The sequence below is a fragment of the Neovison vison genome, chromosome 13, assembly GCF_020171115.1.
Source record: "Neovison vison isolate M4711 chromosome 13, ASM_NN_V1, whole genome shotgun sequence".
NCBI lineage: Eukaryota > Metazoa > Chordata > Mammalia > Carnivora > Mustelidae > Neogale > Neogale vison.
The window spans coordinates 133,329,746-133,355,052 of NC_058103.1; the positions used below are offsets into that span (position 1 = coordinate 133,329,746).

General features: G+C 41.5%; 2 protein-coding genes across 3 annotated transcripts in view; both read left to right on the forward strand.

The window, feature by feature from the left end:
* Positions 1–11,615, forward strand: part of TARS3 (threonyl-tRNA synthetase 3) — a 63,333-nt gene extending 51,718 nt beyond the window's left edge. Inside the window, exons 15-18 of the mRNA XM_044230515.1 lie at positions 5,648–5,752; positions 9,082–9,154; positions 9,899–10,013; positions 11,351–11,615. Coding sequence (XP_044086450.1) covers positions 5,648–5,752; positions 9,082–9,154; positions 9,899–10,013; positions 11,351–11,499 — 442 coding nt within the window. The 3' untranslated portion in view covers positions 11,500–11,615. The remainder of the gene's footprint in view (positions 1–5,647; positions 5,753–9,081; positions 9,155–9,898; positions 10,014–11,350) is intronic.
* A 2,519-nt stretch (positions 11,616–14,134) lies between these two features.
* Positions 14,135–24,695, forward strand: TM2D3 (TM2 domain containing 3). 2 transcript variants are annotated; one of them, XM_044230710.1, is made up of 6 exons: positions 14,135–14,243; positions 14,723–14,815; positions 16,591–16,748; positions 20,234–20,408; positions 22,388–22,463; positions 24,370–24,695. In XM_044230710.1, exons 1-6 carry the CDS (start codon positions 14,153–14,155, stop codon positions 24,533–24,535), a joined length of 759 nt encoding a protein of 252 aa, XP_044086645.1. In that variant the 5' UTR covers positions 14,135–14,152; the 3' UTR covers positions 24,536–24,695. The 2 variants fall into 2 exon arrangements, with proteins under 2 accessions (XP_044086645.1, XP_044086646.1); XM_044230711.1 differs by lacking the exon at positions 14,723–14,815.
* Positions 24,696–25,307: the final 612 nt, after the last annotated feature.

Below are 25,307 nucleotides of genomic sequence, written 5' to 3' on the forward strand. Positions count from 1 at the left end.
AATATCATACTGTTTTGATTACTACAGCTTTGTAATATAACTTGAAGTCCAGAATTGTGGTGCCTCTACCTTTTTTTTCTTTTTCAAGATTGCTTTGACTATTTGGATTCCATACAAATTTAGGATTGTTAGTTCTAGCTCTGAAGAATGCTGTTGGTATTTTGGTAGGGGTTGCATTACATGTGCAGATTGCTTTGGGTAGTATGGACATTTTAACAATATTTGTTCTTCCAATCGATGAGCATGGAATGTCTTTCCATTTCTTTGTGTCACCTTCAACTTCTTCCATCAGTGTTTTATAGTTTTCAGAGTACAGGTCTTTCATCTCTTTGGGCAGGTTCATTCTTGGGTATCTTATTGTTTTTGGTGCAGTTTTAAATGGGATTGATTCCTTAATTTTCTCTTGTTTTATTATTAGTGTATAGAAATGCAACAGATTTCTGTACATTGATTTTATATCACATGAATTTGCTCAATTCATGTATCAGTTCTAGCAGTTTTTTGGTGGATTCTTTGGGGTTTTCTACACAGAGTATCATGTCATCTGTAAATTGTGAAAGTTTTACTTCTTCCTTGCTAATTCAAACGCCTTAAATTTCTTTTTGTCATCTGATTGCTGAGGCTAGGACTTGCAGTACTATGTTGAATAAAAGTGGTGAGAGTGGACATCCCTGTCTTGTTCCCGACTGTAGAGGAAAAGCTCTCAGTTTTTTCCCATTAAGGATGATATTAGCCATGGATTTTTCAAATATAGCCTTTATGATGTTTCTCTAAATCTACTTTATTGACAGGGTTTTTTTTTTTTATCATGAATGGGTATTGTACTTTGTAAAGTGCTTTTTCTGCATCTATTGAAATAATCACATGGTTCATATTCCTTTCATTAATGTGATGTATCATGTTGATTGATTTGTGAATATTGAACCACCCTTGCAACTCAGGAATAAATCTCACTTGATTGTGGTGAACAATTATTTTTTAACACATTGTTGGATTCAGTTTGCGAATATTTTGTTGAGGATTTTTGCGTCTATGTTCTCCAGAGATATTAACCTATAGTTCTCTCTCTCTCTTTTTTTTTTTTTGGTGGTATCTTTATCTGATTTTGTTATCAGAGTTATGCTGGCTTCATGAAGTGAATTTGGAATTTTTCCTTCCTTTTATTTTTTTGAGGAATAGTTTGAGAAGAATAGGTGTTAAGTCTTCTTTAAATGCTTGGTGGAATTTACCTGTGGAGCCATCTAGTACTGGACTTTAGTTTGTTTGGAGTTTTTCATGACTGATTCCATTTCTTTGCTGGTTATCAGTTTGTTCAAGTTTTCTATTTCTTCCTGTTTTAGTTTTGGTGATTCACATGTTTCTAGAAATGTATGTATTTCTTCTAGGTTGTCCAGTTTGTTGGCATATAGTTTTTCATAATGTTCTCTTATAATTAGTTATATTTCTGTGGTGTTGATTGATATCTCTCCTCTCTCACTTGTGATTTTATTTATTTGGGTCATTTCTCTTTTCTTTTTGGTAAATATAACCAGAGGTTTATTAATTTTTTAAAAAATCAGCTCTTAGTTTCATTGATCTGTTCTATTGTTTTAGTTTCTATATCATTTATTTCTGCTCTAATCTTTATTATTTCCTTCTGCTGGTGTTAGGTTTCATTTGTTGTTCTTTTTTCCAGCTCCATTAAGTATAGGGTTAGGTTATTCATTTGAGATTTTTCTTGCTTCTTAATGTAGTCCTGTATTGCTATAAACTCCCCTCTTATGACCACTTCACTGCATCCCAAATATTTTGGACACTTATGTTTTCATTTTCATTTGTTTCCATGTATTTTTCAATTTCTTCTTTTATTTTATGGTTGGCCCATTCATTTTTTTAGTACCATGTTATTCAACTTGCATGTATTTATGGTCTTTCCAGACTTTTTCTTGTGGCTGAGTTCTATTTTCACAGCATTGTGGTCAGAAAGTGCATGGTATGATTTTGATCTTTTTAAATTTGTTGAGGCCCATTTTGTGACCTAATATTTGATCTATTCTGCAGAATGTTTCATGTGCACTTGAAAATAATATGTATTCTGCTGTCTTAGGACGTAATGTTCTGAATATATCTGTTAAGTTCATTTGCTTCTGTGTGTCATTCAAAGCCATTGTTTCTTGTTCTGTTTAGATGATCCATCCTTTGATATGAGTGGGGTGTTCAAGTTCCATAATATTATTGTGTATATATTGTGTACATAATATATTGTGTATATAAAGTTCCATAATATTATTGTGTTATTATCAATGAGTTCCTTTATCTTTGTTGCTAATTATTTTACATATTTGGATGCTCCTATATTGGGTGCGTAACTATTTACAGTTGGTATATCTTCTTGTTGGATTGTCCCCTTTATGATTATACAGTGTCCTTCTTTGCCTCTTGTTATAGTCTTGTTTTAAAGTTTAGTTTGTCCAGTGTAAATATAGTTAAACTGGCTTTCTTTTAACATCTATTTGCATGATAAATGTTTCTTCATCCTCTCACTTTCAATCTGCAGATGTTTTTAGGTCTAAACTGAGACTCTTGGGTGCCTGGGTAGCTCGGTGGGTTAAGCCGCTGCCTTCGGCTCAGGTCATGATCTCAGGGTCCTGGGATCGAGTCCCGCATCGGGCTCTCTGCTCTGCAGGGAGGCTGCTTCCTCCTCTCCCTCTCTCTGCCTGCCTGTCTGCCTGCTTGTGATCTCTGTCTGTCAAATAAGTAAATAAAATCTTTAAAAAAAAAAATAAACTGAGACTCTTGTAGGCAGTGTTTGATGGTTCTTTTTTTTTTAATCAATTATGACACCCTGTGTCTTTTGATTGGAGCATATAGTCCATCTACATTCAAAGTAATTATTAATAGATATGTATTTATTGCCATTTTATTATTTGTGGTTGTTTCTGGAGACTTTCAGTGATCCTTTCTGTCTTTCATGTTTTGCTGATTTTGTTTAGTGATATATTTGGATTACTTTGTCTTTATTCTTTACATGTTTATTTACTGGTTTTGATATATGATTTGGTTTTGCATATAGGTTTGCATATTATTAGGTTTGCATATAACCTCCTCTGCATATAGCAGTCTATATTAAGTTGATGGTCGTTTAAGTTTGAACCCATTCTTTTCTCCTCTCCTCCCTATGTTTTAGGCACCTGTTTTAGACATGTCCTTTTTCTGTGAATTCTTTGATTTTTTTTTTTACAGAAATACTCATTTTACTGCTTTCATGTTTCCCACGTTTATACTATCACTTTTGGTCTCTCTTTTCTCTCAAAGAGCCCCTTTTACTATTTTTTGTAGGGCTGGTTTAGTGGTCATGAACTCCTGTTCTTGTTTGTGAAACTTTTTATCTCTCCTTCTATTCTGGTGGGGTCTTTGCCTGGTTTGGGGATCAGGGTAATACTGTCCTCATAAAAAGAAGCTTTCTGGAAGGTTTCCTTCTGTTTCTATTTTTTGAAACAGCTTCAGGATAATAGGTATTATTTCTTCTTCGAATGTTTGGTAGAATTCCCCAGGGAATCCGTCAGGTCCTTGGCTTTTGTTTTTTGGGAGGTTTTTGATCACTGCTTCAATCTCATTACTAGATATTAGTCTATTCAGGTTATCAATTTCTTCCTGATTCAGTTTTGGAAGTTTATATGTTCCCAGGAATGCATCCATTTTTACTCAGCCATGAAAAAGAATGAGATCTTGCCATTTGCAACAACATGGGTAGAGCCAGAGCGTATAATGCCAAGCAAATAAGCCAGTCAGAGAAAGACAAATACCATATGATATCATTCATACATGGAAACAAAACAAATGAACAAAGAAAGAAAAAGAGATAAACAAAAAACAGACTCTCGATTATTGAAGAACAAACAGATGGTTACCAGAGGGGTGGTGGGTAGGGGATTAAAGGGATTAAGAGTCACTTGTCATGCTGAGCACTGATTAATATATGGAATTACTGAATGACTGTATTGTACACCTGAAACTAATATAACACTATATGTTAACTACACTGGAATTTTTTAAAAAATCCATCAAAGGAGGACAAGAAAATGTAGTGAATATTTCTGTTATGTTGGAGAAGTTTCTTTATTTACATAATGTTACTGTTAAAGTTCATAAAGGAAAAGACAACTTTGGGCATCTGGATGGCTCAGTGAGTTAAGCATCTGCCTTCAGCTCAGATCATGATCTCAGGGCTCCCTGTTCGGTGGGAAATCTGCTTCTCCCACTCCCTTTGTCCCTCCCCTCCACTCATATTCTCTCTTGCTGTCTCTCTCTCACACGTGCGCGCTCTCTCTCTCTCTCAAATAAATAAATAAATAAATATCTAAAAAAATAAAAAAGAGAGAAAGAAAGACAGCTTTGATGTGCCCAAAATTAAAAACTCATGATAGAAAAGATAGTATAAAAACAGGCAAAGGACAAGTAAATAAATATGTTTGGAAGAAGTATTTTCAATTTCCCACATTAGAAAAGGAGTTAATTTCCTTAATGTATCTTTAGATATTTGTTTACTGTGTGTGTGTATATATATATATAATACTATATATAGACACTTTTGCATATATATGTTTAAAAATCATCACCCCCACTCTCACTAGACAATGGACAAGGGACACAGTAGGCAACTGAAGTAAAAGAAATATAAGCAATTGGGGCACCTGGGTGGCTCAGTGGGTTAAAGCCTCTGCCTTTGGCTCAGGTCATGATCTCAGGGTCCTGGGATCGAGTCCTGCATCGGGCTCTCTGCTCAGCAGGGAGCCTGCTTCCCCCTTTCTCTCTACCTGCCTCTCTGCCTACTTGTGATCTCTGCCTGTCAAATAAATAAATAAAATCTTTTTTAAAAAAAGAAATATAAGCAATCATTGAACATGTAAATTGACATTCAACTTAACTAATTATAGCAGTGCAAATTTTTTTCAAATTTCATTTTCTGACTTTATAACTCACAAAATGATTCATCCCATGATTCATCTTTAGTGTTTATGAGAAAATAAGAACAAAATCTGGTTTTTAAAGATTTATTCATTTTAGAAACAGAGAGAGCATGGGGTTGGGGTGGAGGAAACGGACAGGGAGAGAGAGAATCTCAAGCAGGCTCCCTGCAGAGCACAGAGCCCGACCCGGGGCTCCGTCCAGGACCCTGAGATCATTGACTGAGCGGAAACTAAGAGTCCATCCTTCAACTGACTACACCACCTAGGTGCCCCGAGAAGATGAGAATTTAGAAACAAATCGATATTCTTTATTCAGTGTCTTTGACAATTGTTCAACATATTACTGTTGAAGTAAGCCATTGTTTAAAATAAAGTTAATTTTGAAAAAATTATGATTTGTAAGATTGTCAGTATTACTAAACTGACTAGCCCGTAGTTTAGAATAAAAGATAATCAGTAGACTTATAGTAGAAATAGTGCCCTAATACTACCTTGCTTTTTCCTACATAATATACTTCATTTTTGTTTGGTTCGTATTATTATCTTTAATACATGGCACATTATATGCTTAAAGATGATTTATGAGGAATCAATCGTTTTTCCTAGTTCAGAAGAATAACTTCTAAATAGAAGGCAAGAAGATAAAGTTATTACTGAATCTTAAGAGAATACATAAATGTTTAATTTTCATTTTTTAGTAAGGATGGAGATGACAAGAGGAACCCCGTGATCATTCATCGAGCCGTTTTGGGGTCAGTGGAGAGAATGATAGCCATCCTGTCAGAAAACTATGCGGGGAAATGGTAAGTAATACAGAAAAGAAAAACTGTCTATCATTTTGAAATATCATATCTAACAAGATAGGATTACTGCAAAAAAAAAAAAAATTGTGGCTCCTGCGTTGTAATTAGCAAGTATCCAAACAGCAAGTGGTCAATTCTTGTTGAATCTACCAGGTCAGGAAACCAAAACAAAGACGACAAAAGCAGTGTGGCCTAAAATTGTATCATTTACCTTTCAGGGCATGTGGTAGAATTGAAGAGTTATCTTTTCACCTATTTCAAGCCCTTTAAAGATCTAGTTGCGTCTGGTGATCCTAGGAGTACCATTCTACCTCCTGCTGAATGGCCATCCCTCCTTCAGCCCGTGTTGTTCACCTCCTGGGGGTCCCCAGTCAACATGGGGAGAAAAGCACCTAACCTGGTTCAGAAATGGCTCTGAATGATACTTTGGCACAAACCCAATGAGGACAGCTACATTACCACTTAGGAAAGAAGTGTGGCAGGGAAATGCCCCCGAGGGCAGAAATTTGAGTGCATCACACAGTCCTCTTCCCTTGGAAGGCAAAATGGCCAGACCCATTCCTGGGCTCTGGTGACTGCTTTGACCTAGAAGTAATTAGATTGGAAAGTAGATGACAAGTAGATTTGGGGGAGAGGAATGTGGATCATTGCTCAGAATGGCCCTTGAAGTTGGTGTCACCCACACCAAATCCTTACTGTGGGTTGTTTTTAAAGATTCAAATAAAGGAGGACCCATTCTAGGATTACCATCAGCTTCATTCTTCCCCTAGTGACTGCTCCGTGGTTCACGAACTAAGTGGCCACTTGCGGATTCGGGATCAATAACATGGCGCCCCCCCACACCAAGTTCCACCTGGCTATGCCTCTTCCAAGGCCTCAATCTGCCATCAGTAGCGATCAATACTGAGCCCTTCTATGGAACCATAACCCCGGGGAACCATCAGCTTTCTGGTTCCTTCTCATCATGCAAGTGCCAGTGACTTGTCCTTGCTGGAGAAGGGATCAACTCTGGAATTTGCTTAGCTCTCCCTTCCTCCCATGCCTCTGTTAACAGCACCATGTAAATACTTACTTGCGTCTTGACTGACAGATATACAATAACGCTTCCGGCCCTGGAAGTAATTTTTTTTAGCAAAAGAAGTAAGGCACTGAGCTGACGTTGAGATTTGCTAGTATTACCATGCCCCCGAGGCAGCTCGCCTTGCTGGCAGTCAAGGCACCAGGTGGCAGGTGATCCATCTTGTGGTAGCGGCATCCGATGGCAGGTAGAAATGCTGCAGCAACCCCACGTGGTATCTTCATCTCTCATCTCATTTTGAAGAAATTGACTGAGATCTGCTCATGCAGTTCAGTTCTGATTGAGTTCTGTGCTGCTGTTGCTGGGCACAGTCCCTGTAGCTCCCATCGCTGGCCCTGGGCACCAGATATCCTGCTCTCATCCCTACCACAGGTCCTTCCCAGAGCTCCATGTCTCTGCACCACCCCCACCAGAACTGACTCCATGTAGTCCCTCCCCCCAGGGACTACTCTGTCCCAAATCCAAGCACCGGCCTTGTACATGCCAGATCACGTGCCTAGTCTCAAACCTGTCTAGGGTAGCTGGGAAGGCAAATGTCTAAGTGGGTACTGCAAGGTGGGAAACTCCCCCAGCAGGGAGTCTTTAAGAGGTCCTGAGTAGCTGGAGTCTGTGTACATCCCTGAAGTTTTATTTGTGACCTTCGAGAAACGTGCTTAGGTATCATGGGGTGTCCAAGCTGTTAAAGTTACAGGTAAGCCAAAAGTACAGATATGAACACACATGCTACCTAAGTATGAGTTAACACATCAACATTTCTTTATGGTTGATTCTGTTTTAAATACTTTAATGTAGGTAAGAGATGGTGGGGTCTTGCCCTAGAGTCGTGGCCGTGAATGTGCTCAAAGGCTAAAAAGAACTAGTGGGTTCAGGAGATGGAGGGGAGAAGGAGGTGGTGCTGTGCACTCAGTCCTTCATCGCGCAGACTCGGGGCACAGGCTGTGTAAACCATCCGTCAAGAGTTCAGACACCTGCCAGAGATGTGGTCGACGCCTCCCAAAGGGCTCAAAATAGCAGTTGTTAAAATGTGGCTCCCCTGGGGATGGGGTGAGGCCAGAGCTCAGAAGGAGATGTTTACTTTTCACATTATCCACTGTATTCCCATGTTTTCGCCACTGTATTCCTATTATTACTTTTATCATTTGCGTTATTTTGCTTTTGTAATTTAAGAATAAATATATAAATATTCATAAGGTGCCGCCATGTAGTAGTTCCCACTGCATTTCTTTTCACCTTCAAACGAAGTCCCGATGAAGAAATATTTCCCGCATTAAACACTGCTTATACCCAACTTCCCATCTTTTTTTTTTTTATTTCATTTTGAGATCACTGTAAGTTCACATGTAGTGGTAAGAAATCATCGAGAAAGGTCCAGCATACCCTTCCGTCAGTTGTCCTCAGTGGCAGCATCTTACGAAACTCTATGCAATATCATGACAAGGAAATTGACTTTGATACAATCCACCAACCTTATTGAGGTCTGACGAGCTCACAGGCACTTGTGTATGTGTTGAGTTCTACAGAGTTCTATAACTGCGTACCCACCATCAGCTAAGACCTAGGACAGTTCTGTTGCTTACGAGGACTCCTCGTGCTATCCTTTTATTGTCACGCACCTCCTATCCCACCCCCATCAGCATCCCCCGACAGCCCCTCATCTGTTCTCCAGCTCCACCATTTTGTCATTTCAAGAAGGTGACGTAAATGGAATCACACAGTGTGCAACTGTGTGTGACCGGCTTTAATCACTCAGTGGCATTCCCTTGAGCTCCATCCAACTCGTTTCACGTCTCAGTGGTTGGTCCCTTTTCACTGCCGATAGTGTTCCATGGTATGGATGCACCAGTTTGACCATTCGTCCATTGAAGGACATTTGGAGTGTTTCCAGTTTGGGGCCATTATAAATAAAGCCTCTGTGACATTAGTGGGAAGGTGTCTGTGTGAACGTGTTTTCATTTCTCTGGGATAAGTGCCCAGGGGTATAATTGCCCGGTGGTGTGATACGTGATGTTTAGCCCTTCCTCCCAGTGGCTGACCTCTTCCGCCTTCCCTTTCCTCCCATAATTCCCAGCTTCCCCTTTTGTGTCCCCTGTTGCTTTTTAGCTCTCGATGTGGTTTGGTTTACTTCCACACCAGCTGCTGAGTCTGCTCTCTTATGAAGTCTTACTTTTAAAAAATCTTTGGTTATTTTTTAAAATCACATAATACTTGGTCATCATTAGATTTTGAAAATATGATCTTACATATTTTTCAGGCCTTTCTGGCTGTCTCCTCGTCAGGTAATGGTCATCCCCGTGGGGCCAACTTGTGAAAAATACGCACTGCAGGTAAAATCAGAGATAGGAAAGTACATCATCATCTCAGCATGTCGCCTGTGGAGGTTATTGACTTGGAATGTTACTCGTGCCTTAAAATATTGCACAACTAATACATTATGTTAGCAACCCACATTTTCAGTAATTGAGAGTAACATCTGAGTCACATCTCTGCAGCTGGGTCAGAACTACTTTGTTTCTTAGTGTTTTTGAGAAATTGGGCTTTTAAAACCTCTCCTATTTAAGTTATTCTTTTCCATAGGGCTCTCTTAAGGAAGAGCACTTGTCTGTTGCTGTGTAACAGAGAACTCCAAAACTCAGCAGCCCGAGACAACAAACACTTATTATGACCCAGTTTCTGCGAGTCAGAATCTGGGAGCAGCGAGGCTGGGTGCTGCTGGCTCAGGGCCCCTTCAGGGCCTCGGTTGGGCTGCCTCCTGGGGGGGCTCACTCGCATTGTCAGTGTTGGAGGCCTCAGTTCTGCACCCTGGGGGGCTTCTCCAGAGGTTCCCTGAGTATCCTCCCAACGCGGCAGCTGGTTTCCCCAGAGGGAGTGATGTTGAAGAGGTGGAAGCTGTAGTCTTTCGGCTTCATCTCGGGCGTGATGCTTCATCACTCCTGCCCTTCTCTGTGGTCGCATAGAGCCACCTGGTACCCTGTGGCAGAGACGACACAAGATGTGAATACCCTGTGGGTCATCTCAGAGGCTGGCTACCATAAATTTCGTCATAATGGAAGTGTTTTATTTTCTTGTAGGTATCCAGTGCATTTTTTGAAGAAGGGTTCATGGCCGATGTTGACTTAGATCATAGCTGTACACTAAATAAGAAAATACGAAATGCGCAACTGGCTCAGTATAATTTTATTTTGGGTAACATAAGTTTATATTTTCTCAAATGCTTGTTTTTTTTTTCCACTTTAACTCCAAAAAACCGAAATGGTTTAACTCTCTGAACATAGTATAAACTACGTGAGTATAGTATAACGATGGGAATGGTATAACTACATGAATATGGTACAACTATGTGATTATGACAATTTATTACCTGTCCACAAAGAACAGCCCACGGTGTTCCTAGTTAGTTGTTCTTAAATACTCTTTGTGGTTTGCTGGAAGAAGAGTTGTAAAACCTCACACGAGTCCTGTGGGATGATATCACTAGCAGTAGTTAACATCTCAACTCAACAAAGAAAAAAATGTGAAAATGATTTCATCTGTAGAATTACACTCTTTATGTAATATTCAGTCATGACAGGCCTCAAATATCCTCCCTTGCTTTTCTGATTTATTACTAATCTTTGGGATTAATCAGTGGGAAAGATGCCAGATTTAAGGTGATTGAAAGAAAAGAATTTAAGTGAAAAAGTGTCCTTAAGACATATGAGTACTTGGATGCAGCATCTAAAATTTTGACTTTAAAATGATTCGGAAATCAAGAGAAGCTGATCCTGGCTGCCTCCAGGCATGATATTGTTATCTCCAGTAAGCTGAGTGATTCTGTAGAAGGTAAAGTCAATACACATTGAAAGTGTTTGACTGTGTAGTAGATACTGGGATGTTTCAATCAGGCTCCTTCTGGTGACAGAACTTTCACACCGACTTAAACAAAGACAGAATTTACTGGAAGGGTAATGAGATATCTCATGACACAGATGGTAGAATTAAATAGCCAGACCATTAGAAGAGTAACTGGAGGAAGTTACTCCACCTTTATCAGGACTGTTTTCCTCATTTCTAGCTCCTACTTTCTTTATGGTTCTTTATGCTTCTCTTGATTATCCACTATATTCCCCTTAGCTGGTCACCAGTTTCTTCCTTCCACATGGCAAGAGACAAGCCTGCATCATCCCACAGTAAGGGGCACCAGAGAAAAACTTCCTACGTACATTCCAGAAAATTTTGGTTCTCTGGTGGGCCTGGGTCTGGTGCCTACCCATATAGAGTCAGGGGCTCTGTAAGACCTCCCTGCTCCATTTTGTACCCCAAGACCACAATATGTGTTCATGCACGTTGGGCAAGAGGAGAGGAGATTAGAAGTCATTCCTTCTCTCAAGAAACATACGATCACAGGATGATTTCATGGTCATTAGATTGATAATTAGGGATTAATACTGAAGAAGAACTCAGTAAAACGTGTCATGACTGTTGACTTGATATTTAATAAATCACTTATTTAAAATATGTTTATTACTCTTTCTTTTCCACAGTGGTTGGAGAAAAGGAAAAGACAAATAATGCTGTAAATGTTCGAACAAGAGACAACAAAATTCATGGAGAGATTTCTGTAGCTTCTGCCATTGATAAGTTGAAGAATCTCAAGAAATCACGTACACTAAATGCTGAGGAAGACTTTTGAAGTTCTTTTCTGTACTTGCTTCTGTATAACCTTGTTTTGACCCCTAAAAATGCATTTTTCTTTACCGGTAGTACTACTTCTAAGAACTTTTTTTTTTTAAGATTTTTTTTTTTTTTTACTTATTTATTTGTCAGAGAGAGAGAGAGAGAGAGGGAGAACACATGCAGGCAGAGCTGCAGGCAGAGGCAGAGAGAGAAGCAGGCTCCCAACTGAGCAAGGAGCCTGATGTGGGACTCGATCCCAGGATCCTGGGATCATGACCCAAGTCAAAGGCAGCGGCCTAACCAACTGAGCCACCCAGGCGTCCCTTCTAAGAACTTTTGACTCACTGATGGGCACAGTGAGAAAGGAGACAATGAATGAGTAGCTGATATAAAAGTTTAGTTCATTAATGTGTCTGAGGACAATACGAGGACAAGCTTGGGAAATTCTTAATTTCCCAAATACCTTGAGAGCCTTAAGTGGGAAATGTTATTTATTGAAAGAGGGTAATACTAGGATATGAAGATTAGGTCATTACTGACATTGTAGTTTTCAAAAATTAAAACCTGCAAAGCCTTTTTAAATATAAGGGAAAATCTTATTTTCTAGGACAATACATCTCAGGTATTTTTACAGTTGTTTTACTAAAGTTCACATGGAAACTTTCTCTCCAAAACTGGAATCGTCACTTAATTTGTTTTAATTAACCAACAGCCACAAAAGCAGCAGCTAGTTATAAATATTGGATTACTGACAAAGGACTCAGAACCTCAAATTCAGTGTTGTGGAATTTACTGTTGTTTGGAGTATAGGGTAAGAGTTGGGTTTTAATGCTTCTAATTGACAATTGTTCATCTGTAGAAAAAATAAATTCTTAAATAAAAGGCAGCACACAGTGTTTCCCGTACTTCAGCTATGAGCTTATACCACAGTAAGCTGCTCCCCTAGAGTTAAATTACTTTTTTCATGAGATGACATTCTACTGATTTACACGGTTAACCTTAAAAATAAAACTGTCCATTATTTTACCAGCAAAAATGGGTTCATTTGGGAAAAGCAGATAATTTTATTTTGAGACATGTAAGCTATCCCCAAACCATAGACAAGTCTGGAAAACAAAGGAGAGAAGGCTGCTCTTTCACAGTGAAGGGGGCAGGGGGGAGTTGGGAAGGGCTGTTATAAACAAAAAGTCCACCAGCGTAAACTGGGAGTTGAAGTGTAGTGGCTTTTCATTGGCTGGGCTGTGACCCCCGCCAAGAGAAAATCTTTGGTCCTCCTGCTGGGGTTGCAAGGTGCCCGTTTTGTAGTACAATTCTGTAGTCCATTAGGAATGGTAGGGCACGAGAGCTCCCCTTTCTGGCCTCCGGTTCCATCTTAAATGGAGTTTCCTTCACTCCGTTCCACAATTCAAATGGATTTCTGATTTTAACTGAGAGGAATGCCTCACTGCTCAAAACCGAATTGAAATAGCTTTATGCCAATAGAGAATTTAGCTACCAATCAATAATTATTTATTGGGCGCTTTATCTGGCTAGACGCTGTGGAATTCAACATGAATCGAATACATGCTCTCTCTTCTCAACACCTTTTTTATTTAGCATCCTGAACAGTTAGTAAACAAAACTGTATTATGTATCAGACCTGTATGGTACGAAGAGGCGCAAACTGTGTGATACAATTTTTAAGGTAATACTTATTGAGGGCTTACTGTGTGCCAGACACCATTCAGTATATTCTCTTCATTCATCAAAACTGCTAGTGAAGGAGTGAGGAGTCAGATTCCCCAAAAGAATCTTGTGGCAGGTGGGTGGGAAGGAGGAACGCAAATCAGCATCACAGGACAAAGTAGGCTCTGACGAAAATAGGCGCAATCGGCCATCTGAGCACACAGGGAGCCAGAGGCCTGGGGCTGCAGCTCCCCTCCTCAAGGCTGGCCTTCTCCAAGGAGGGGCCCGTGCTTTGGACCCTCCTTTCATATCCCAGGGTTCTCGTCCCAGTACCTCTGGACCTGAATACTTGCCAGGTATATTTACTGTCCTCTCCCGGGCTCGAAGGAAATTTCTGGAAGCGTCTTTAAAGAGTTGGCTAATGGTGACACCCACAGCTGACCACAGAGAGAGGCTAGCTGGGCACTGAGCAGGTCCGCAACGCAGAAAAGGGTGACGTCCTTTGGGGCTGCCTGTCACAGCGCGGGGTGGGGGGAGGGGGGTGTCCCGTCCCTTACTGGGGTTCAATTTCTTCATATGCAAACAAGTACCGTCTCGATATGCAGTCAAATACGTCATCCCCACCTTCGCAGAGTACCGAGCAGTTCTCAACCTCTCTATATACATGATGGCCAACTTCCCAATCTGCGCGCCTCCGACTGCAGCCACTTCAGGCGTGAATTTCGGTCCCGGGTGACCTCCCCCAGTCGCTAGTCACGGAAGGAGAAGGGAGCGCCTCGTCCGTGGGGAACTCAAAAAACGTCACAGAATCGCGACCACCCACCTCCATCCCAGCAGCGGAGACCGCGACAGCCGCGGATCCGCAGACCCCGCGCGGACCTGGTTATGCGCCTGCGCCCTGGGCTCCCCGGGGCCGCGCCTGCTCACGCCCCCACGGCCCGCGCCGGCGCCCCGCCCCTCCGCCTAGTCACGCCTCCCTGCCCGGAAGTGCGCGCGCCGGCGACATGGCGGCTGCGGCGGTCCCTTTGCGGGCGCTGCGCCGCCTGTGCCGGGTTCTGCTGTTCCTCTCCCAGTTCTACATCTTATCGGGCGGGGGTGAGTTAAAGGCCGGGGTCCACGCGGGGTCGGGCTGAGCGGTAGCGAGGCCCCGGGGAGCTGCGGGAAGCGTCCGCGCTAGGCCCGCGAGCGGAGGGCGGAGGCTGAGTGCCGGGCGCGGGGCGGCAGGTCGCTGCTGCTCCGTCTTCTGGGGGTCCTGGCAGCCCTCTCCGCGGCCGCGTCTCCCCTCAAGGACCCCGGCTCATTAGCCGAACTCAGCTAATGAACCCTGGCGTGGGGGACCGAGGGCTCGGGTGTCGGCGGGGGAAGCGGACCTGGAACCCGATACCACGTTTTGTTCCCTCGTTGCCCATCGATCCAAATTGGTGTCGACCCCATTGGCGTTTCTTTGTTTAGTTTTCTGGGCAGTCAAGCTGTGAGGTGTTCATGAGCAGTTATTGGCCTGGTGTGGACCTTCCCTCTCAACCACACAAACCAAGGTTTTCCTATCCCAGGATAACACGTTTCTCTAATTGTAGGATCCTTAAATTTAGAGCAGTCGCAGCCGCTGGCTCAGTCAATAAAGGATCCGGGCCCAACACGTACTTTCACAGTAGTTCCCAGGGCAGCAGGTACTAGACATTTTCTATTCTAGTAAATGTGTATATTTATATCTAGTGGTTTCTTTCTTCTTTTAGATAAAATAACTTTCCGGGTTTTTTTGAAATTTTTATTGTATTTCAGGTTACGTGAACTAAAGACAGACACACAGATGTTTTTCTGTAGACTGTCTTGATATTGCAATACCTTTTGACGTTCCAGCCTCATCTTTTTTTTCTAGTTCCCCATTCCTCATTTCTATCTCTTTATTATTTTTCCGCCTCATTCATCAAGATCACTTTCGACCTTAGTGCTTCTTTCCCTTTAGAAAATTTCTTTTTCTTCTTAAGCCCCATCATTCCTGGGCATGAGAGGCTCCTCCCAAGGCTGTGTGAAATGGAAGGATCACAGACAGAGTAAGATTTGGACTCTAGGTGTGCTTGAGCTACTGGGAGCTTGAGCAAATTATTCAACCCTTCAGCATCGCTTTCTTCATCTTTAAGGTGGTGAAGTTAGCCTGGCCCTCTAAAGTCATTTTGGCTTTGTGATTTCTAAGTGTCCAACTTCAGCCACGTAATCAGAATAAAAGAAAAGAAAAATGTTATTTTGCAGAATTGACTATGTAATCCAGTGACTTTAAGTTGGATCAGTTTTAAATGAGTCTTGGTGTGTTTTGCTAAACAGAACCTTTGTCTTTATAGTTCATCCCTTTAAAGTTTCATTATTTGAATGAATTGAAACTGAGAGGTATTTTACTGATTGTTATTTGGATGTTAAGACTACTACAAGATGGGAGTGTACTTGAATTTTTTTTTTAAAGATTTTATTTATTTATTTGACAGAGAGAGATCACAAGTAGGCAGAGAGGCAGGCAGAGAGAGGGAGGGAAACAAGTTCCCTGCTGAGCAGAGAGCCCGATGTGGGGCACGATCCCAGGACCCTGAGATCGTGACCTGAGCTGAAGGCAGAGGCTTAACCCACTGAGCAATACAGGCACCCCCATACTTGAATTTTAAAGCACAGATTATAGAGAAAGCACAGGAGTTTTTTATTCTTTTGGACATTTTTGAAAGCATCTCTTCTTCCCCCAGGAATACCTGGAAGTGATCGTTCTCTTAATTGATAAAAATAAATTGTCCTCCTGGTAAGGTTGTCTGGGAAAAAAATTAGAACCCATCGAACAAGTTATTAATATGAAGAAATGTGTTGGACATGGGTAGTAGAAAACTGTAAGTGGTACTAGCAAATTAAGGCTTTTTGAAGTACCAGTGTAGAATAATGATGGAGAACATTTTCTTAAGTTGGTACCCTGTTGTACTGAATGATTTACTTTGGAGGGTCAGTGTTGTGATTACCAAATCCATGAATTCAGATGAAAAGAATATTGGATTAGAAACAGAGATTTGGGTCACAGTTCCAGTTTTTTCACTCCGTGATCATGAACAAACCTTACCCTCTCTAAGCCTTAATTTTTCATCTTGTTACAGAGTAGATTTTTTTGAGGCCCAAACTTACATCCAACTTTGTGTGTACATTGTATGTACATAAGTACCTTTGATTTTCATGCTCTTTGGGGGGCAGTAATTAAATTCTTTGTACTTAGCTGTTGAACTCTTGCTCCAGCTCATACAACTTGGTGGCAGAACCTTGCTTTAATTGCAGGTGTCTCTGACTCCAACCTTGTCATTTTCCATTCCAGCGCAGTATTTCATTGCTAGCAATCGTGTCCCTTACCCTAGGAAATTGTTTTTTCCTGTGGTGCTGATCAATTTTATATGAGAATAAGCTTCTTTCTTACTTTTTACAGAAAGTACTGATATCCCACCTTATGTGATGAAGTGTCCAAGTAATGGTTTGTGTAGCAAACTTCCTGCAGACTGTGTAGAATGCAAGACAAATTTCTCCTGTGTCTATGGGAAACCTGTCACCTTTGACTGCACGGTCAAACCTTCTGTTACCTGTGTTGTAAGTACTGCTACTTACTAATTTGAAATAAACTCACTGTAAACCTCAAGCTCTAACTACAGTTTAGACTTGACCGTGGGGGAAATGCTGAAAGAGAGTGAAGAGAGTGCTCTGCATTCCACAGGTAATATTTTAGGAGCAAAAAATAACGTGATCAGAAGACTAAAGCTTCCATTTCCAGGTGAGGTTTGGTAACCAGGGTTCAAATGGCAATTTCTTGACAAAGGATATTGGAGCAATTATCAGACTCCTTACAGAAAGTCAGAAATAGAAAAGGCTCATGTGCACTGTTGCCTATTAGAAATGACCCTGTTACAGTCATCACACCTATATCCTATCTCTTGATATTTTGCCAGAGAGGAAGGGGCCTAAGAAGGCTTTACTAGTTGTTGTTCCATTGAGTGCTCTAGGGATGCCTGCTTCCAAGCTGCTTAACTCTAGCTGCCTTTAGAATCACTCCTGGAACCAGCCCCAGGCCTGCTAACTGTGCGTAGGGCAGGGAGACTCAGGTACTGCATTTTTAAATTGGACCGGGTAAATCATTGCACATTCCCTCTGTTGTACTCACCTGCTGGGTGAGAGGAAACGTAGAAATGATTAATGAAGTAGTGTTTTACTCTTGGCCTTGCCAAAACTAGTGTGTGGCTTATTAATCTGTCTCTTGTTAAATGAGAGAAATGAGCAGATGGGCCCAGAACAGCTTTTCCTAAAGTGTTTCTGTGAAACCCTACTTTTGGGAAATGATCGTGGAAGAAGAAACAGATTCCATACAACATCTTCTCTTGCAGACCTCTTTTGACTCGGCAGTCCTAGTGTTTCTGTCACTTGAACAGTCTTTGGAACTTGGTCTGTGCAGGGCCTGACTGGAAAGTTTCTTACACCCTTACACTCTTTCTGTAATTTTCCTGGTGAAGTCTAGTATCTGTGAGGGGGAAGGAAGACTTGACTTCAACGAGGAAATAAGATTTTGTGCTGTCAGTGTCTGAATTTACTTTTCAGGAACTTAAGTATTGCTATTTTATATTTTGTATAAGCACACCGGGAAATTGAGCTTCAGTGCCAGATGGTGTTCTTGACTGCCCTGGAATTAGTCTTTGTGGCTGAATCTTGCATACAGTATTCTCCCTAGTTTCCTGATAGTGAAACTTAACTAATTTGAAGGCTTTTAAAAATGTTCTTTCTACCTGAAACTAGTGTAGCACTGTGTGTCAGCTGTACTCCAGTGAAAAAGTTAAAAATGTTATCTCATGGGTCTGACAGATAGTAGGTACTCCGTGAAGAATGGGAAAACTCTGACGGTCCGGGGGAACTTTTCCAGAATTGTGGTTTTCCTCAGCAGGCTTTGATGTTCACTCCCAGCACTGGTTACTGAGTGAGACAGGATTCTCAGTTTCTTCCTTCTTTAGATGTTCCCAACATAAACTGTTTCATTGAGTAGGAAATAGCAGAAGATAGAAAAAATAACAAAGGTAGAGAGAAGTTGCAGAGCTTAAGGGAAGTTTCTGAACTCCTCGGTCATGGTGCCTGCTGCCGTCCTCTGCCCCTGGCCGAGATGTGTCCTGGGTGGGACTTTTTCTCTCCTCCTCCTCCTCCTCCTCCTCCAGGAGCTTTCACATCTCCTGGCCAGTGACCCTGAGTCACTGTCAAAGCCCAGGTACCCCGTCCTCAGGGGTGGGACTTGAAAATGTGCCCAAGAGAGCATGGTCTGTCTTGAAAGTGGAGAGCAGGAGAATACGTGAATTGGCTGCCTAGAGCATGCTGGGACCGCTGTTGCCTGGTGAGCCAGGGCAGGTCACGTGTGTTTTCTTCATTTGTTTTATAAAGATCTGTAGGGTCTCTTCTTAGTAAATAAGTTACCATTTCCGGAAGGAATCATCCACGACCATCCGGTGCAAGCGTGCAGATGCTTATTTTCACTCACCTGCCCGTGCACGCACTCAGGTGCCTCCCTGCCCCCTGTTCTTCTGAACCTAAGTGGCAAAAAAAAAAAAAAAAGAACTCTTCTAGTCCTTCTCTGGACATGCTGAATAAGGACCCCCCAGGCTAAGGGAATCTGACCTGGATTCTTTTACAGAAAGAAACATAAAAACCCTGCATCCCCTGCCATGTCCGAACCCTCCTGCTCCAGTTACGGTCGTAACTGCCCAGCCAGTTGATGTCTGCTGGAAATGTGCTTGTCAGAAATGTTGCTTTGCATTACTCGGAGAAGCTATCAGACTGCTAGTGTATCTGAAGCGGGTGTAATGCTTTCCCATGGGTTCAGGGTTCTTAGTAATGACAGCTGTTTCAGGGAGGGAGTTGCCTAAATCAAATGGTGCCTCCCCCAGTTTGGGTGTTACTCATAAATGCAGTTTTGCACTGGTCAGAAAAATTAGTAAATTAATACTTCAGAGATGACTGACCATTAAAAAGTGATTTTGAAAACTATTACGTTATAATGTCAAGTGGGGAAAAAGGATACAAAATACTTTCAAAATTGCACTTACATAAATCTGTATTATAGGAATTAAAAATGAAAGATTAAAAGTTGTTCTCTCTAGAGGCGCCTGAGTGGCTCAGTGGGTTGAAGCCTCTGCCTTCGGCTCAGGTCATGCATGATCCCAGGGTCCTGGGATTGAGCCCTGCATTGGGCTCTCTGCTTCCCCCTCTCTCTCTGCCTGCCTCCCTGCCTACTTGTGATCTCTCTCTCTCTGTCAAATAAATAAAATCTTTTTTTAAAAAAAAGTTGTTCTCTTTAAAGAGGTTACAGACTTTTTCCTGTAATTTCCAAAGGTGCAACATGTTGCGTGTGCTACTTTTACAAGAGAAAACAAAATAATGATTTTTCAAATTGAAGTGAAAAAAATCTGCAGTCTTAAAAGTTTAGCGCCAGTGATGAACATTTGTTGAGTCTCTTTCAGAGTGGAGAGTGATTTTCTGGGGTGACCTGTTTGTTGATTATACTGAGTGGAGGTGTGAGTAGCGGTAGAGGCCAGGAGGTCCTGGGCCCCGGTGAGGATATTAGGGAGGATTTGAGACTCGGTCACCAGCCCATGTGTTGTACTTTTGGGAGCACCAGACTGGGTTTCTGCACATAACTGGCAGCTCAGTGGCCTTGAATGGATGTACTCCTCTGTCCTTCCAGCTCCCTGTGACTCTGGAGCTTGATAAAATACATTTTCCCTTCTTTTTATACCCATGCTCATTATGAAAAATTTAGCCAAGTGAAAGCGGTAAAATAAGCTTACCATCCTGGAATAGCCTTTGTTATTTTGGTGTAAATTTATGATTTCCCTTAGGCATATATGTTTTGGGGTGTATGTTTTTATGATGATAGGATCCTGCCATATACATTTGTTTTGCATACATACTGGTTTTGTACCTATTTTCCTCCCACCTTCTGCTGGTATTATTCACAAGTCTTTTAGGATCTTTGTGCCTTATATTATTATTGACATATTAATGAACTATTATGATTGATTCATTCTGTGTCCTTTGGCATACAGGATCAAGACTTTAAATCCCAAAAGAACTTCATCATCAACATGACTTGCAGGTTTTGCTGGCAGCTTCCAGAAACCGATTATGAGTGTTCCAATTCCACCAGCTGCATGACGGTGTCCTGTCCCCGGCAGCGTTACATGGCCAACTGCACCGTGCGGGACCACATTCATTGCCTGGGTGAGTTGGAGTTCAAGGAAATTCGTAAGCAAAATACTTCTCTTCAAGCTTATGTATGGAACTTTAATTAGCAGTTTGAGAATGAAATTTAAATTATTTTTTAAAAGATTTTATTTTTTTATTTGAGAGCGAGATTGAGCACGAGCACAGTGAGGGACAGAGGGAAAAGCAGGCTTCCGGTGCGGGGCTCGATCCCAGGACTGTGGGATTGTGACTGAGCTAAAGGCAGACGCTTAACTGACTGAGCCACCCAGGTGCCCCTATTTATTTATTTATTTTTTTAAGATTTTTATTTATTTGAGAAAGGGGTAACGTGAGTGAGGAAAGAGAAAGAAGCGCAGAGCCCGATATGAGGCTCATTCCCAGCACTGTGACATCATGACCTGAGCCGAAACTTAAGAGTCAGATGCTTAAGTGACTGAGCCACCCAGGCGCCCCAAATTTAAACTGTTTAAATCAGAAACATTTATTTGCACTTTCTGGTCACAGCAGGCCTCGTTAATAAACTCAGTGGTGACAGATGCTAGCTACACTTGTGGCCAGCGTGGCGTAACAGGGTTGTTGAATTGCTTCCTGTGTTGTACACCTGACACTAATATAGCATGGTGTGTCCACTGAAAGATAAAAAATAAACTCAATGAAGTAAAAAAAAATCCAGAAAATATGCCATTCTCGTATGTTTTAAAATGTAGTATTTGCTAACAGAAGAAAGAGTGTGTAAGGTGTAAAGTGTAACATGTCGTAGTAACGTTTTCCCCAAACAGCCGACGAGAGCCGCGTGCTGGCATGGCAGCTGAGTGCTCTCCTGCCCCGGCTTGCCCCGGCTGCTCTCCAGAGGGGACCACCTGTGAATGAACTTTCTGATCATTTGCTTTTCTTTACATTTTGTGTAGTTCTAGCACATGTAAATAACAGCATGTGAGACATTTGTCAGTAGGGTGTGTTTTAGACTTCCGTAAAATCGTAGTCTGTTTATGGTCTGTCCTTTGTCTTTTCCTCCCAACATTATGGCTCTAAGATGATCCGTGTGTCTTATTTACTTACTGTTTTTTGCTTCTGTATAGTAATCCATTGTAAGATTCCATCATAGTTTCTTTCTTCTGTGTGTTTGGGTTATTTACAGTTTTTTGCTCTCCAGGCTGTGGTGCTCTTAGAGTTTGTGTCCATACCTCCTGCTTGCATGTGTACAGGCGCATGTCTAGCGGCATACTCTCTAGCATGGATTATTTTCCAAAATGCTTGAACAGTTTACCTTGCCACCATTGGTGCATAACTGTTCTTGATGCACATGCTTTCCAATACTTACTATTCAAAAATACAGTCTTTTTCTTAAAAAATTTCTGGGAATTCTTTTATATTTTGGATAATAACCTTTTAGGGTGCCTAAAATTCTTTCCCACATTTTAAATAACTCCCCTCCCCAACTTTTTTGGGATATCTTTTGGATAGAGCTTGACTTTTTTTTTTTTTTTAAACCATAGCCTTTTTATTTCCTATATTTTCTTTTAAAAGTTGGAAGTTTGCTCTTTCACTGAGAGGCCTGTAATCCATGTGTAATTGGTTTCGGTGTATGTTGTGAAGTAGACTCAGGTCTCCTTTATTCCCCACAGGGATAGCCAGTTGTCTCCAATCTGTGTGTGCCCTGTGTCCCACAAGAAGTGTTTCTGTGTGCCTGGGCTGAGCTCTGTCTCCTTTCCCCATTGCTTGATTTATCTGTTTGATAAATAAGACCACACCGTTTTGTTTACCCTAAACTTCACCTAAGTCCTGATAGCTTCACGTACTTAGAGCTGCAACCCTTACTTAACTGACTTAAGCATTAAGTGTATGCTTATTGATAGTAAGGAATAACTTTTTACTATTTACTGTAGCAAACTTTACTTACTGTAGAGAGAGTTGACTTTTAGATTTTAAATTACAAGGTTACTAGTCTCTTTGTAAGAATATTTTTATACCGAGTATTTTTCCCTTTTTTTAAGGTAACCGTACTTTTCCAAAGATGCTGTACTGCAACTGGACTGGAGGTTATAAGTGGTCTACTGCTCTGGCTCTGAGGTGAGCTTGGCAATGAGTAAGTTAAGGATGCTTTTTGGGTTTCATGGGATCAGTGGAATCTTCCAGATGTTGAGCTCAGCCGAGTCTGTCCTTAGAGAAACTTAGAAAGCTTAGATTCTTTCATTGTGCGAGGGAGGCCCTAGGAAACATGGCTGCAGGAAGTTATTTAGATGATCAGACCAGTACCTTCATGGACATTAATGGCAGAATGTTTGCTTTTCTCCCAAGATGTCTGCACGTTCTAGAGATGCCCATTGGAGTCATTATTACAGATTAGAACCAGTCAGGGTTTCCCATCCTGAGTGTACTGTGAGTCAATAACATGGTATATACTATTTAATATAGGTGGGTTTATGATTTATAGTTTTAATTTTTAGTAACTTCATCCTTTATTATAAAAACTAACATATACTCCATCCTACAAACTGGAAAAATTGAGATAAAATAAAGCATGAAAAATCACCTCTAATTTCACCATCCAGAGATAACTGTTAGACTTAGAATTTTAACATAAAAATGTGCTTGAATTTGTTAAACTTTTCAATAGTTTGGGGGGAAAAACTACCAGTTCTTACCCCATCAGCAGGTATGATGCTGGTTATTCACTAATTTAAAAGTTAGGGCATCTACAGTTGAAGGTTTGGTGCTAGAGCCCGAGACCCCGTGGGCTGTAGTGTGACACTCGAAGGCTTTCTCACCTTCGTCACTGATGACATCCAGTCCCAATAATTCTTTGCTGTGGGGCCAGTAGGGCAGTTAGCAGCATCTCTGGACTCGACTGGCTAGGTACCTCTGTCTTAAGAGACTGTCTTCAGAGACTCCCAAGGTGCCCCTTGTTAGAACAGCACTGCTTTAGGGTTTGGGCTGGGGAGGGGCAGAGCCCGCCTGGCGGAAAGGCCCAACTGGAGAGTAAAAGAATAGTCCAAGGAAGAAAATTTGATAAACCAAAAATGAGATTTGATAACTAGCCATTGTCTTTGTCAGCAGTGGTTCAAATGAAAATAAACAATGGACTTTTGAATTTTTTTTAAATGATCTTTTTATTTTGGAATAACCTGAGACTTACAGAAAAGTTAGATCATTCCTGTACAACTGTCCTCCATCTCCCCCTCGACGCTTCACATCTCAAGTTACCGTGGTACATTTCACAACTTGACTTTTTAAAAAAAAGAACTGTTTTCTTTTCAGAGCTCAGCACAGTTTCAGAATATTCACTGAATGGGATAATGGCCAGGGTTTGCTTCAAAGTACTCTGGCACAGGGGCGGGGGGCATAGAGACACAGCAGGGCTGGCCACATGCTGATCGGTGGTGGAGCCGGGTTGGGGCTACTCTTCTCTTCACCTCTTACTTTTTATATGTTTGGAAATGTTCCATGTAAGAAGCTTAAAAGAAGTACAATGGGAAGTCGTCCGAATAGTGTTAGATCTTAGAATTTGAAGGAACCTTAAGAGTCACTTGTTCTTAACACTCCATTTTTGGAGATGACGGACAGCGTTCAGATGACTTGATCTGGGGCAGCTCGTGGTGGGGTGGGCTTCCTCGCGTCCCACCTCTGGACTCCATGTTTGTGTCCTGCCGGTTGAACTGGCTCCCCGCTTCGTTCTCCTGCACGTGCCGTTTTCAAGACTCGAAAGCAATGAGAGGGATGGATTACTTTTCTTTAAAAGAGAAACATTAGATTTCAGTAGGGCAAAAAATTTTATGTTTACCTTTGACATTTAGTCTTCCTGCCCATGATTATTTGGTGGTGTGAATTTGGGAAGTAGATGTTTGTGCCCTCACGAAGGGTTGTGATCGTTTGAGGCCCTTTCACATGCATGACTTCCTGCTGGTATCGAGCCACAGCTGGCTGCGGCCGGCGCGTGGCTGCTGGACTCCCCTCCCATAACCCTTTGCTCTTGCAGCATCACCCTCGGTGGGTTTGGAGCTGACCGTTTCTACCTGGGCCAGTGGCGGGAAGGCCTCGGCAAGCTCTTCAGCTTTGGCGGCCTGGGCATATGGACGCTGATAGATGTCTTACTGATTGGCGTTGGCTACGTGGGACCAGCAGACGGCTCTTTGTACATTTAGCCAAGGTTATGTGCTTCAGAGAGGAGCGGTGCTTTGAAGTCTCTTTGCCGGTAGGAGTTGATGTGCTGTGACTAATGTATTTGTATGTTTTTAATGTACAGCATCTGTACTTTGCCTGCCTTGATGAAGGTAAAATAAAACAAAACAAAACAAAAAACCATGCTTGTCTGCAATTTGTTTTTATTTGCCTGAAATTTATTTTTTTCTGTGAAAAACTGAAACTTACTCATCGCTTCTTCTTAGCCTTTTGGCTAAGATCAGGTGTAAAAACTATGAACTTATTTAAACTAGAACAAAACTGCAGTGATTGAAAATCTGCTTAATTCCTATGACTTCAGTGTTAGATTAAGTCGGTATGTCACTTGGATCTCCAGCCTTGAAAAGATTTTCAGTCATGATTGCAGAAAGTGGAATGTGTTTTTATTCTTCAGCTAAATAAAGTTCTCTACCTGACTTCCTTCTATAAGTTTTGGGCTGCACCATATCTAGCCTGGTCTTTATATATGACACTTGAAGTAAACTGCAAAACTTTTGTGTGTAATTGCTCTGGTTTGAATTTTGTTAGTAACGTATTTGCAAGAGTACTGGAAAGTTAATAGAACTACAGGTTCCTTTAAGAAGTATGTATAGATCTGTGTCTGTATTAAGATGGAATCAAGTAATTGTAACAGCTTTGAGGTACAATGTTTATTTTTCAGAGCCTTACTCCCATTTCAACAGATTCAGCACAGTTGACTGGCTCATTGACACACAGTGGAAGTGTTGAACAGTG

Bases quoted from the DNA above. Each gene is read 5' to 3' on its own strand.
- TM2D3 (XM_044230710.1), top strand. From the start codon at position 14,153: ATGGCGGCTGCGGCGGTCCCTTTGCGGGCGCTGCGCCGCCTGTGCCGG. The intron at 16,749-20,233 runs GTAAGTACTGCT...TTTGGCATACAG, and splicing joins AACCTTCTGTTACCTGTGTT to GATCAAGACTTTAAATCCCA. The intron at 22,464-24,369 runs GTGAGCTTGGCA...TTGCTCTTGCAG, and splicing joins TCTACTGCTCTGGCTCTGAG to CATCACCCTCGGTGGGTTTG.